The sequence below is a fragment of the Biomphalaria glabrata genome, chromosome 14 (genome assembly GCF_947242115.1).
Source record: "Biomphalaria glabrata chromosome 14, xgBioGlab47.1, whole genome shotgun sequence".
Classification (NCBI taxonomy): Eukaryota; Metazoa; Mollusca; class Gastropoda; family Planorbidae; genus Biomphalaria; species Biomphalaria glabrata.
The window spans coordinates 9,314,958-9,328,407 of NC_074724.1; the positions used below are offsets into that span (position 1 = coordinate 9,314,958).

At 36.2% G+C, this 13,450-nt stretch overlaps 1 protein-coding gene across 1 annotated transcript; it reads left to right on the forward strand.

Moving 5' to 3' along the window:
• Positions 1–10,759: 10,759 nt before the first annotated feature.
• On the forward strand, positions 10,760–12,185 carry LOC106055243 (beta-1,3-galactosyltransferase 5-like). The gene has a single exon (XM_013211430.2). It carries the CDS (start codon positions 10,760–10,762, stop codon positions 11,906–11,908), a length of 1,149 nt encoding a protein of 382 aa, XP_013066884.2. The 3' UTR covers positions 11,909–12,185.
• The last annotated feature ends 1,265 nt before the right edge of the window (positions 12,186–13,450 follow it).

Below are 13,450 nucleotides of genomic sequence, written 5' to 3' on the forward strand. Positions count from 1 at the left end.
ATGAATGACTCTTTTATTTCGAAATTATCAACCACCAAGTAACGAACTGTTAGGGATACCTGTTCTTGATGAGAAACATCTGGGGGTGGAATCATACATCAGAGAAAATTAAGATACTTGCTTGACTTTCCCAACAATTGATTCCCTAAATTTATTGAACATCAAATTAATGAACTCATTTTAAATTTCTGATGACAATTAATGTGTCTTCCCATATTCGATTCTACGTAAGTGCTGTTTCTTAACTTCATCAAATTCTGCAAGAAATTTCAAAGATGCTAGGAAGTTCCCAGGATTGGTTGAATTCAGTTTTTCGTTCTGACCACGTCAGCTTGAGTTAGTTTTTGCTAAGTACTTAATAGCTGCTGTTACACGCTTCAGAACATCTCTCCATTACTGCTGTTTTTTTTTTCAAAATTTGAGCATGCCTTAATTAAGCTTTTCTTCTTCTAACTTTCTCTTTAAAAGAGCTTGTCTGTGGTGGACTCCTTCTTGATGTTCTTTCAGTCTCTCTTGGGGTTTCTTCTATTTAGTTAAACCAACTCCAGGTTTGCTCAAAGCACTAGATGTTTTTACAGATGCCTCAGAAAACAGTACAAATGCAAAACAAAACAGACATCCCATGTGTGGAGAGAAGAGGAGCCAAGATCGGTTGCAAATTTTTCCTGTTGGAAATTTTGTAGTGAATCATGATGTCATTTAATGTAATTTATTTTTGGTAAACCCTACTGGAAACAAATATCGTTCATCTTTGTTTTGAAAAAATAAGCTACTTTAACAAAATCTTCGTTTGCAGTTCCTCAGATTAAATTCCAGGCTGGATATATCCGAAGTCTTTGTACTTAATTAAAGCTTCTTCCACTTCTGGAGAAAGTGATTTTGGAAGACTCGTCATCACTAACTTTGGATGTTTTCTCTGACTGCTAAAAGGTATTCTCCTGAAGTCTCTCATCAAGAGACATTTTCACTTCTTTGACTGCTGTATCTGTGTATGAATCATCTGAATAGTGATACTTTTCTTCGACATGTTCATTGTCTCCTTTGTTTTCAGTGCTCTTATCAGGTTTCTTTCTACAACATAAGGATGATGAAATAAACTACCCTATATACCAAGTTACTTCCTGAGAGTAACACGGCACTAGTCAGCGCTATTGAAATTTCTTCTTGAAATTAAGAGTAACCCAGCAAGGAAGGATTTAATAATCTGTGTGGAATACATACAACAGGGTCACTGACTTATAAAACAACGTAAAAAGCAAGATTACATGACAGTAACGTAACTTTTAATTTATTTAAAAACAAATCTCAAACACTCATTTGGGCCCCCTCAAGTGGGAGCCAGGGGGATCTTCAAATTCTTCCCCCCTCCACCCCCACCCTAGCTACGCCACTGCGAATAGGCAGAGTTTAAGTCATTGATTAAGAAACATAACTAGATTGATACATGCGTAGGATGTAAATATCTTCTTTTATTGAAGTAGCATCTGTAATATATAAACGCCCCTTCTTCCCCAGCGCTATTAGAGCATGAAATGGGTGCCTGAGCTAGCAAGGAAAACCAGTGATTTGGCAGAATTTAAGTCATTGGCTAATATGCCTGACTAAATGCATGACGCGTAGGACGTAATCACCCTCTTTTTTTTTAAAGTAACGTCTGTATTATATAAGATAAGAAGATAAGATCTATAAAAGGAAAAAAAATATTTCACGTGACTATACAAACCCAGTTGCGATGTTTTACAGATGTAATGTCCGGGATAGGTCAGATCTGTCACATGGGAAGTAGTGCTTCAGAATGGAAAGGATAAAAATAATAATAGTGTTGCTGTATTTAATTGCTTAACTCTTTCTCTCATAACTAACGATACCAACGTTAATTCCACCAGAATGTGTTAAATAATTATGGAGAAAAAGAGTTAAAGAATGTAAGCCTATCTTTAAAATCGTAACGTAAACATGGAGGAAATCATTGGGCTTGAAAATATGCAAGAAAATCCACACTATAAGCAAAGGTTTGGGTAAGGATACGGATATTAATTGGAATTAAAGAGTTTGTATTAGAAAATAAATTTGTCTTTCCATTCTATTCATTGTTTACTACGTACAGAATTACTTAACGAGCCTTGAGTGTAGCAAAGTCATACAGTATATCATTAAAAAAAAATCTATTTCCTACATAGATCACGTTCTATAGCAAGAATTACAAAATGTTTCAAGCTATCTATAAGAATTGTTGACCTTAAGTAAATCTTCATTAGTTTGAGGAGCGAGAACCTTCTTTCACCCGATTACACAATTACGGCTAATTCCGTAATTAGTTATCGCGCATAGGATTGACGTTTTCCATATTGAATGAAAACCACACAATGACAATTTTTGTCTATATATTTCATGAGATTTCTATGAGTTTTTAAAAGATTTTCATTGAGATTTCCAGGACTTTTTCGTATGTTTTGCAATTTCAGGAGATTTCCAGGAGCTCCTTATAAATCGACAGGAGGCCGCGGGAAATCTGTTATAAGTTATAAAATGGTTTAATATAATAATTTATACACCTAGAATTAGCGGGTCATATGAATGTTCGGGACCTACTGCGGTCGCATAAGTTGCAATGGCCTAAAGTTTGCCCTGCAAAATAGCGGCTTATGCTACGCCCCCGGTCAACTAGTGTAATAATAATAATAATAATACCTCATATTTTGCCATATCCAGGGCAAGCATAACCATTGTCCGCAGGTGGTCGATTTAGATTTTCTTTTCGCCGTATGCGTTTGTATATTTAATACATTATTTTAAAAGACATACTAGTAGGTACTAGTAACTAAACATGGCCACATTTAGAACAGAAATGCCGACAGCATCATAACAAATGATGGAGATGCTTACCATGATGTAGCGTGCCGAATAAGAAAGGCAGGGTGCATTTTCCAAAGGCTGCAGCCTATTTGGACTCGAGACAAAAATACACCTCAACACAATCGTCATTCCAACTGCTACATATGGATGTGAGACGTGGAAGTCATCTGTCAAAATTGAGAAAAGACAGAGATGGCTGAGACGGATTTTGGGAGTCAGTTACACAGATCGGGTCTCAAAAAAGGAAGTCCTATGCCGAACTGGAAGTCGAACACTTAGTGAGGTTGTGACTGAGTGTCGCATGAGGTTTGCGGGACATGTTCTACGTCAAAATGAATTACGCACACCAAGAGTTGCGATAACATGGAAGCCAAAACGAGGAAAGCGCAAACAGGGACGTCCTCGTATTACCTGGCGACACACCTTCATGGAGGACCTCAGAACAGTGGACACCAGGTGGGAGGAGGCTTCAGACATTGCCAATGACAGATCATTATGGACACAGCTTGCCGCCCAATGCGCCGAACGGCGTGGGAGGACCTAAGTCTAAGTAAGCCGACGGTAAATTGTTTATTATTGGAACTTTGGCTTCATTCCTTAAAGAACAAACACGCTTATGCCCCTTTGTATGCATCAAAGTTTTATGAGACTGTTGTAGAATGCATTTTCCAATTAACTAACTCAGTGACCGTCGCAGGCTCAGCGAGAATTCCAATTCCTTCATGCATCGCCTGTCGCTGATAAAGTCCAGTCTAAGTTGCATCCATTGTTAATGGTTAAGAAGAATTACGATCGTGTCCCAGTTGCTCGGCATAATCAAAAGACCAGGAAATTCCTGCTGAGATATTCTAAGTTTTACGAAGCAAAGAAAATCGAAATTATCAGATAAGTGGTGTGTGCAAAGGTAACCAGATAGCCTCATTCAAACGCAAAACAAAGATAACAAATAAACGTGTAATTCTAAGTTTATTATATGCGATATAAATAACATCCCACATTACAATCGCAAGTAGCGCAAAGCTTACCAATACTAAGCATTTTCATTTACAACAAACATTTTCATATTTATAATGATAATAAGGCTTGTCTCCGGGTCCGAAGATTAATGAGGAATGCAGTACCAGCTGTGACCTACATATTTTGCCATATCCAGGGCAAGCACAAGCATTGTCCGCCGGTGGTCGATTAATGGTTGTCTTTTCGCCGTCTGCGTCTGTCCTAGGAAGCGGATTTTCTTTTGGTCTCAAATGTGTATCCCGCGGCCTTTGTGAGTAACCTCCAGCAGTTTCGTTCTGAAGCCGCATGCAACCAGGCGCACTCTACTTTATCAGTTAAGGCAAGTTTGCACCTAAGCAGGTCTAAGTCAAGATGGCAGCCGGAAGCTTTGGTCGTTTTTTATTTCAGTCTTTTTTTTTTCGTTCTACTTAAAGACTGAAACGTCCACTCCTTGACTCGTCATAGTAACTCTTATTGCCAATACTGACAATTTTTTTTATTTTTATAGTTTCTAAAAATAGCAAATTAGAAATTTAAACTTTTCTTATTGATGACACGGCATGTACTGACATAAACTCAACAGACTCGTAAAAATTATTTGGGAAAAAGATGAATTAATAATGATGATATAGGCCTACTAAGGCTGATTTTGAAAAGCTGCTATTGAAGGAATTTGCATTGGTACTAAGGATTTTTATTATATACAAATGTATTGAATGGCCCGAGTCTCACATAGCATTTATCAACCAGTCCAACCACCTGGCCTTCACGTGCGGTTCAAAAAGGAGAGTTTACTGGCGTCTAAACCAGAAAGCTTCTTGCAGGAAGGGCTCGTTAGCATTTCAGAAACATTTTACACAGGAGAAGGAAAAAACTATGAATGCTAATATCCTCTTCTTTAAGGCTAAACCCAACCATGGGAGAGGCTTCGGGAGTCAACCCTGAGGGAAAATATCAGGAGCTGACAACACTTTAAATTGCTTTTAGCCTACAACGTCTCACTCTGAACGATACCATTCATCACAGAAGGCCTCAACCCTGATCTGCATCTAACATTCATTAGTTATTAAGTGCAAAATAATCGCTCTATAATTATATAAAGGAGGTATTGCCTTTTAAAGTATTTGTACACAAGCTTATATCAACTCACTCTGTCTGTGTGTCTGTCTGGCCAAAAGTTTGTACATGTTATTTCTCCCACACCCTATATGAGATCAAGCTGAAATTTTGCACAGTCATTTCTCTCACCTGACAATACAATAATTAATTTAAAAAATGTACACAATGAGTTAATTAACTATTGGTAATAAATTACTTTGTTTGGCATCTCATACAAGGGAAAGAAATTGTACCGAACTGAAGTGGTGTTACAAACTGAATAAGTCCCCTTTATAGATTGTCGTTTGAGGCTTATTTCAAATTTAATTACTTGACTCATCCAAACTAATTGATACACTTATTAAAAGCTTTGTTTTTTTAAGTATTTGTTTTTTGTATATTGCTTGTTTATACTTTTTCTCGTTTGAATTATTAAACATACACATTGACACACTTCGCACTTAGTTGAATGAGAAATACCGATCTATTTAGGAGGTTTTTGAATGCGACATTAGTAATAGTCCTCGAAACAAACTGGAAGTAAAATAATGATTTATTTTTTTTTTTGGTTTCAGTGTTAAGATGGTGCTTTAGCCTGAACCTCTTCGAGTGTTTTTTTCTAATAATGGTGAGTTGTGAGAAACGAGATAGAATGGTCAAGTAGTGTCCAGGCTATTTCATTACGATCCTCCGTGGATATATTTGGTCGTGCCAATTTCTTGCTGACATCACAGGTAACGTGATGATGAGGGGTGGTGGGGCGCTGGGCGAGGTGAGAGCTACAAGGTGAAAAGTGAGTTTGACTGAATGAAAATCGATTTATATTGTTCATCTGTTAGATTCGTCCCAGCCATCATTACGTTTTTTTTATATATATGTATTTATTTTTTGCTACAGTTCTTTGCTGAAGCTGTGAAGGTCGGTAAGATTTCCTGGTAGAGAGCCAACTTTTGCTTAGTCTGAGTCTTTGCAGAAAGGTTTTCGTGGATGTCGTGAAACCATTTCCCACATTTTCGACCTTTTTAAAATATTGCAGTTCAATCGTTTGTGATTGGCTTTGTGATAGTTACAACTCAAATCGCACAGATTTAATGTTTCCCTATAGTTTTTTCTTACAAATTATAAATCAATTTTCACAACCCGAAGCATATAAAAATATGCCCGAATTTTTGGTAGAATTTCCATGACGTATTATATTCAACTAGTAATTTTTGAACTATGAACAGGAAGTACCAGAATGAGACAACTTTTGTTCCGGAAACTGAAAAAAAAAAATGGAACTAGTAAGACACGTAGTGGATCAAAGATTACCAACCTTCAAATCTGTATTCTTTTATCAAGAAACGAGGCTTCAAAACACCCCATTAGAAAAGTACACTGTAGGGAGAGCTGCCTGATCTGGAAACTACTGCGCGTTTTCATCTCAAATATCTGGCAAGACATCTGTACCCCCCAACAGGAAGAAATAAATATCATTAAATACAGTGCGTAATTAAATGATACATGAGGACATAATTATATTTGTTTATTTGGGCGACCTTTTCAACTAATATACCGTTGATAATACAATGAAAAAAATGACAATACAGAAAGGAATATCTTTCAAACAAACGAAAATTGAATGCACAAATTTATCTTGCAAAAATCAGTTTTGACATGCAGATGTAAGTAAAGTGTAAATAATGTATATTCTATTAGTTTTACCAAAATGGCATAATTAGCAGCCAACCACATTTTGACATATCCAATCTAGAAAAAGAAGAGGAAAAAAAAAGAATAACATTACCGGAAGTTTATTTTATAATTGTAAAATAAGATTTAAATTAAAAAGGCTGCTTGGAGGTTAGTTATGCGTATTGACTGACTTAAGTATGATTCCTAATTCGAGACCCACGCACTGTCATCCTATAAGTTTCTTTAAAAGTTGTGGGTTGGCGTTAGGTACAGACATATGCTATGTGTAGTGTAGTAAATGACAATATTGATGTCACATTAAATGACTTGAGTCTAAATTTGTGTAGAATCCCTTAGATTTTCAAAGTCAACTTTTGTTTGTTATCTTCAATCACACAAAATTATTTACCTTTTTTTTATACGGTGTAAAATTTCAAATCATAGTTTATTTAAAAGTTCCCAGCTGCACAGTTTCTTTGCATTAGTTCCAAAGCAAATAGTTCCATTGCAAATAGTTCCTTGTCATTAGTTCCCTTGCAAATAATTTCCTTGAACATAATAAAAATGGCAATGTCTTCCATTCCAAAGAGTAACAATAAATGCAGTCTATCACATGACTGCGCTTTGAACGGCCGGGTTAGTTCTTAAAGTTGAATAAGATTAGAGAGACACACAAATAAAGGTACATTTTGCAATCGGATCTCAACGACAAATTGATATGTGTTCTCTTCTAGCAGGGCCCTAACAATTGCGGGGCCCTATGCGAAACTGATTGGGTAGTCTAGTCTGGGTAGGGATAAGCATAATGTCAAAATTAAGATTTTGTATTAGAAAATACATTTGTCTTTGCAATACATTTTTAATAAATGAAAGCTAAATATGCCGTTTATTTTTTTAACGAACTGCACTCCAAAATGACAAATGACAAAATGACAAAAAGACAAAATGACAACTTTGTCTGGAATTCAGTTTTCAGTAGATTTTAATAATTTCAGATTTCCAGGACTTTTTCGTATATTTTGCATTCATGAGATTTCCAGGAGGTCCTCGAAAATCAGGAGGCTGCGGAAATCCGGTTATTTTTTACACGTTTTTCTTTGTTTTAATTTAATAATTTACACCTAGAATTAGCGCGGGGCCTCTGAAAGTGCAGGGCCCACTGCGGTTGCATTTTCTGCAATGACTTAATGTCGGCACTGTCTTCTAGTATCATTAGTGCACCAAACGGGTTTCCTGAATTAGCCAGGAAAAATAATGATGTTTAAGTATCTGGTAAACATGGCTAGAATGACACAAAAATACGCGGGTATTTTTTTTTCTGTAATCTCTAAGATAAAATAGATTGAGTCTATAATGAATAGTGAATAATAAGGAATGCACTATTTCACGTGGCTACGCACCTACAGCTTCGACCTACATATTTTGCCATCCAGAGTAGACAAAACCATTGTCCACCGGTGGTTGATTTAGATTCTTTTTCCACTGTCTACGTCTGTCCGCGGCTTGGATTTTCTTTTGGTCTCAAAGGTGTCATTCTCGGTTTTTTTAAGTGTTGCTCTGCTGTCTCGTTCTGATGCCGCCTGCAGCCTTGTGCAAGTTGGCGCCTAAGTATGTAATCATTAACTATCAATCTCATTTGTCCTTTAGACAAAACAAAACAAAATGAAATGACTTTAAATTAATTAACAAATCTAGATCAAATTTTTGATAGTTACAATGGTGGTGTGGAACCTATTGTCAGACTTTTATATCTATGTAAAAATCGTTCAATCTTAATCTTAATTTACATTTACAAAAAATGAATAAATAAAATTAAAAAAAGATACATCACTTCTTTAAAAACTGTTAATATGTCAAATGCTTCCTTCAGATTCTGAAATAATTACATCCTAGCACAAACATCCCGCAGGACGGAAGAGGAAAAAGGCATCGAGCAGGGCTTCTACCTAAGGCTTTTGAGACCATCCAAAGACAGTCCAGAGCGCATACCACATGTCTAGGCGACCATCCCCATGAAGAAAGAAACGTGGTGAAAAAAATCAATGCCTGAAAAACAAAAGTTGCATGATAACACCGAGTAAAAACAACAACAAATATGTGTAATAATAAGAATAGTTTTGTTTTTAAATATATTTTTTCATCTTTCGTAAGTTCAGAACACCTCGCATACGCCTTAAGTTAGTTGAACAATCTATTATGAAATAATGGAGCCGTAACGCGCTTGCAATGAACATTACGTTAAATTCGATAACTACCAAACCGGTTTTAAAACAGATATTTCAGAATGCTCTGCTATTTTCTGGATAAAACTTATGTGCACCAAAGGGAATATAGTCTATTCATTGTAAGCACTGTTCAATGTTTTGGTATTCTTTAATTTGACCTCTAAATGGCTCAAAGGTAATTTTGCCAATTATATTTAATTTGTATTTATTGACTACTGTCTTTTAATGTTAAAATGTCTTGATCTCTGGATCTGTATCACAGAACTGGAATTTTATGTACTCTTGATTGGATTTTATACATTCACGTAACCATGATTTTTTTTTCGGGTTCAGTTCGTGTAATTAGGATGGGGTAAAAATGTTTCCTTTCTTTTAAAATCTATTAATTGTTAATTACTTAAAACAAAAAAATCGCTCTTACAAAAAAAAAAAAAAAAAAAAACCAGCTTCATGAAGGAGAAGTGTCTTAAAAATAAGGTATTTACTAAATAATCACGCACGTTTCCACCTGTTATTAAAAAAATTAAATTATCTCTCGGAGACTTTTTCTCACAGTTCAATGTCGGGTAATATAGCATGACACATACAAGAAACTCCTAACAACCCTGACGTGCTATTATAAAAATAATATAGACAGCTTTTTTTTCTCAATCGCTAAGTATTTATATCACCATTAAAGGAGAAAAAGTCCTTTAACTGCATAAGAAATACTATAAACATGCACATATTGAATTGTGTATGTTTTTAGCGGCCCCCGAAAGGGGAAAAGACGCTATTAGTTTTGCGCTAAATGTCTCCGTCTGTCCGTCCGTCCCGTTTAGATCTCGTAAACTAGAAAAGATATTGAAAATCCGACATCACAATATTTTAGACCATTCAAAGTTCTTATGCAACGGCTACGTTTTTTTTTTCTGAAAGAGAAAAATCTAATTTTTAAAATCAGTTATGCAAGCAGATTTTTAAAGAGAAAAAGCTAATTAGTTCGCATTATAAGTTAGACCTAATTTAAAATAAATAGTAATCTTGTAAATTTTATTTTCCTAAACTTTAATGTTATTGCACAATTCTATGAGATCAGTTCCAAGACATCAGATGGGCCAGGGAATGCGCGGTGGCTGAGCGGTAAAGCACTTGGCTTCCGAACCGGGGGTCCCGGGTTCGAATCCTGGTGAAGACTGGGATTTTCAACTATATAATCTTTGGGCGCCTCTGAGTCCGCTCAGCTCTAATGGGTACCTGACATTAGTTGGGGAAAAGTAAAGGCGGTTGGTCGTTGTGCTGGCTACATGACACCCTTGTTAACCGTAGGCCACAAAAAACAGATGAACTTTACATCATCTGCCCTATAGACCACAAGGTCTAAAAGGGGAACTAGTTAGGCCAGGTTCACATCTAACTTTACATTCACTTTCACCTATCCTTTGATCAGCGGGACCGTTGGGGCACTACACAAGATCTGTTAACCTTCTTTCTCCATTCTTATCTCTCATTTGTCTTTGATATAATTTCGTTTGGATGTTCTTTCTGACAATATTGAAGCCTGCCTGGGTGGGCCGATTTCGAGTTTGTGTTTCCACACAAACTGTCTTTTGTAACCTAGTTTTTTATTGCATAGGAAATACAATAAATTTCATTTTTTTTTTTAACTGCATTGGAAATAATATAAACATGTTTATATTGAATTTTATCTGTTTTTTATTGCATAGGAAAATTATCAGATCATGTATTTTTTGTATTCTTACATTTCATATTTTGTTTGCAACAGTTACTAAAACGCGTATTTTGTAAAATATACTGCTTTCTGACTTTTAGGACAGTTAAGTTGTGTTTCATTTTATTAAACTTTATTTATTGAAATTTAGCATTGATAAATACTGTATAACATTTCCCATTGGTTCCTTCTTAGATCAATGTTTCAAGTATTCAAGAAAAGAAAAGCTATTTTCCTCTTAGGTTTTACAACAGTGACATTTCTTATTAACATTTACGCTTACACGTCCACAAGGCATAGAAATGTTGTCAACATCAAAGCACAAAGTCTTGAAAACAATGGTTCTAGAAAACAAACTGCTTCGCACAACTTTACAATAACAATAAATTGGACCAATGTTAATGGGACTATTAAAAACGAAAGTGTACAAAATGATTCATTGCGAGAAACGTATAGACCTACGACACAGCTAACTACTGCTTTAGTCAGTACTGGTCATGAAGAGGCTAAAAGTGTGTTCAATACGTTCGGCTTTATGTACAAAATAGTTCCAATAGTTGATTGCTCCACTTCAGAACTGGTCATCTGTGTGGACGGGAGTAGAAGCAATAATCATACAAGACAGACCATAAGAAAGACTTGGGGCAGCTACGCCACTGTCAGTAGCAACAAAGCTGCTTTAATCTTTTTTCTTGGCTCTGAACATCCTTCAACGAGCGGTTCTCAATCTGTACAGCATTTCATTGATAAAGAAGCAGAGCTGTATGGAGACATACTGCAAGAAGATTATATTGATGACTATAAAAACTTAACATTTAAAACACTATCGATTCTGAAATGGGTGACTTCACGATGTCCAGGAAGTCAATTTGTCCTAAAAGCAGACGATGACATGTATGTAAATGTCCCATTGCTGGTACAGAACTTAAACAATATATCTCAGACTAAAGGAAAAGGTTATCCGTTTGTTGTTGGCTATGTCTTTTACAATCCTCAGCCAATTAGAAATCCAGCATCCAAATGGTATGCATCAGAGAGTCAGTATACTGAAAAAACCTATCCCAGATTTACTTCCGGTACAGCCTACGCCATGACAACTTCCGCTGCCAAACTTCTCTACAAGGCCTCTCTAGATGTCCCATTTTTTTGGTTAGAGGATGTCTACGTCACAGGGCTATGCGCTAAAAAAGCCAATGTTGAGGTCATCCACAATAACTTATTTTTCAACGGGAAACGTAATCCGACAGGATGTACTTTCCAGAACACAATCACAGGCCACTCGTATACAACAGCTGAAATGGAACGTATCCACCAGCAACTCTTTAACATCACCATTAAATGTCACTAGATGGTTGGAAAAGCATTACATCTTGCCACAGAACACGACAATTAACATAGCAAGGAAGATTATTATTGTTTGTGACGTAGGCCTAATACGAAAACAAGTAAAGTATATACAAAACAACAACAACAACATACTAAACACTTATTTTCTTTAAAAAGACAATACCACATTTGTAAATAGAAGTCTAATTTCATAAAGTGCTGGTTGTGTGTATATGTTTCGCGTGTGAATGTTGTTCGTATTTGCATCTATATTGTTATTGTTACAGTAGTTACGCTTAATTGGTCAATTGTAGTCAAACTAAATATCCACTTGATTTGACGAATAAAAATTATCTTATCTTATCATATAGAGGGGCTGTTTTTCTCTTAATATTTAACGAATGTATAGAAAATACGAAAAACATGCATATATGTAACCCTGCCGGACCAAGTAAAACAAAGGACATTTGGGCCACGAGGCCTTCATCAGCTACAAAACAAACAAAAAATGACAAACAATTAACACAAAATAGTCTTAAGTTAACTTATCTGTCCGATGTTGTTCTCTATCGAGGCAGAAAAGAAATGAGCTACGCTGGTGTAAAAGCGCGGGAAAACGGAAAGGGGTTGGAGATGTCAGGCAAAGATGAATTCGAAAAGGGGGTACCGTAGTGTTAGTGCCCATCGCATGTTAAATAAAAGTGTGCTGGTTTTTGATCCCGTTAAGTTGGAAGATGCCTGACATGTAAATGATTTTTTTTTCGATCTGCAGACGGGTATTTTTTGTCATTGCATTGCTGTATAGCAGTGACGAGGTCGGTGGTAACTCTATGATGTATGTTATTAAAATGGATAGAGACGGGCTTAGTTGCAAAGCTACCAATGTCTCTAAGGTGTTCTTAGAGTCGTGTTTTTAAGGTCCTGCCTGTGTTTCCAATATAGACCATCTGACACCTTGAGCATATTATAGCATATATGACTCCTCTACTATTACGGTTAAATTTGCCACTGATCTTGATGGTCATTTTAGGACAGGTGATGATGAGGGTGGCGAGCGTGTGTTTGCAGGTCTGACAGTTACGTCGCTTACATATCTAACGAATGTAGGATTCACGAAAAAATGCAACATTTTGTACCTCACTTTCGCCCTTTTCCGAGAAACATCCTTTTAAGCGAATGCATGCATAAATCTACAACACTTTATATTTCAATGATAGGCCTTTGAAACTAGACTTAGTAGAATTTGAGCTGAATATTCCCGAACATTAATTTTAAAAACTTTTTAGTGAATAGGTGGGGGAATGATGGCCCAGCGTTAAATGCTTTTCTTCCGAATCTGGGATTTTGATTTTTGAATTTTTTAGGATGCTCCTTGGTTCCCTCAATCGTTTAGTTTAGTTGGGGAACGTAAAGTTGCTTGGTCGTTGTACTGGCCACATGACACCATGCTCGTCAACAGATCGTGACATCAGAAGCAGTAGGCATGTAAAAAAAATTTTAAGAGCATATGAAATTGTTATTTAGGAGATTAAAGTGTCAGGGGATGTCTGTAATACTGATGTAT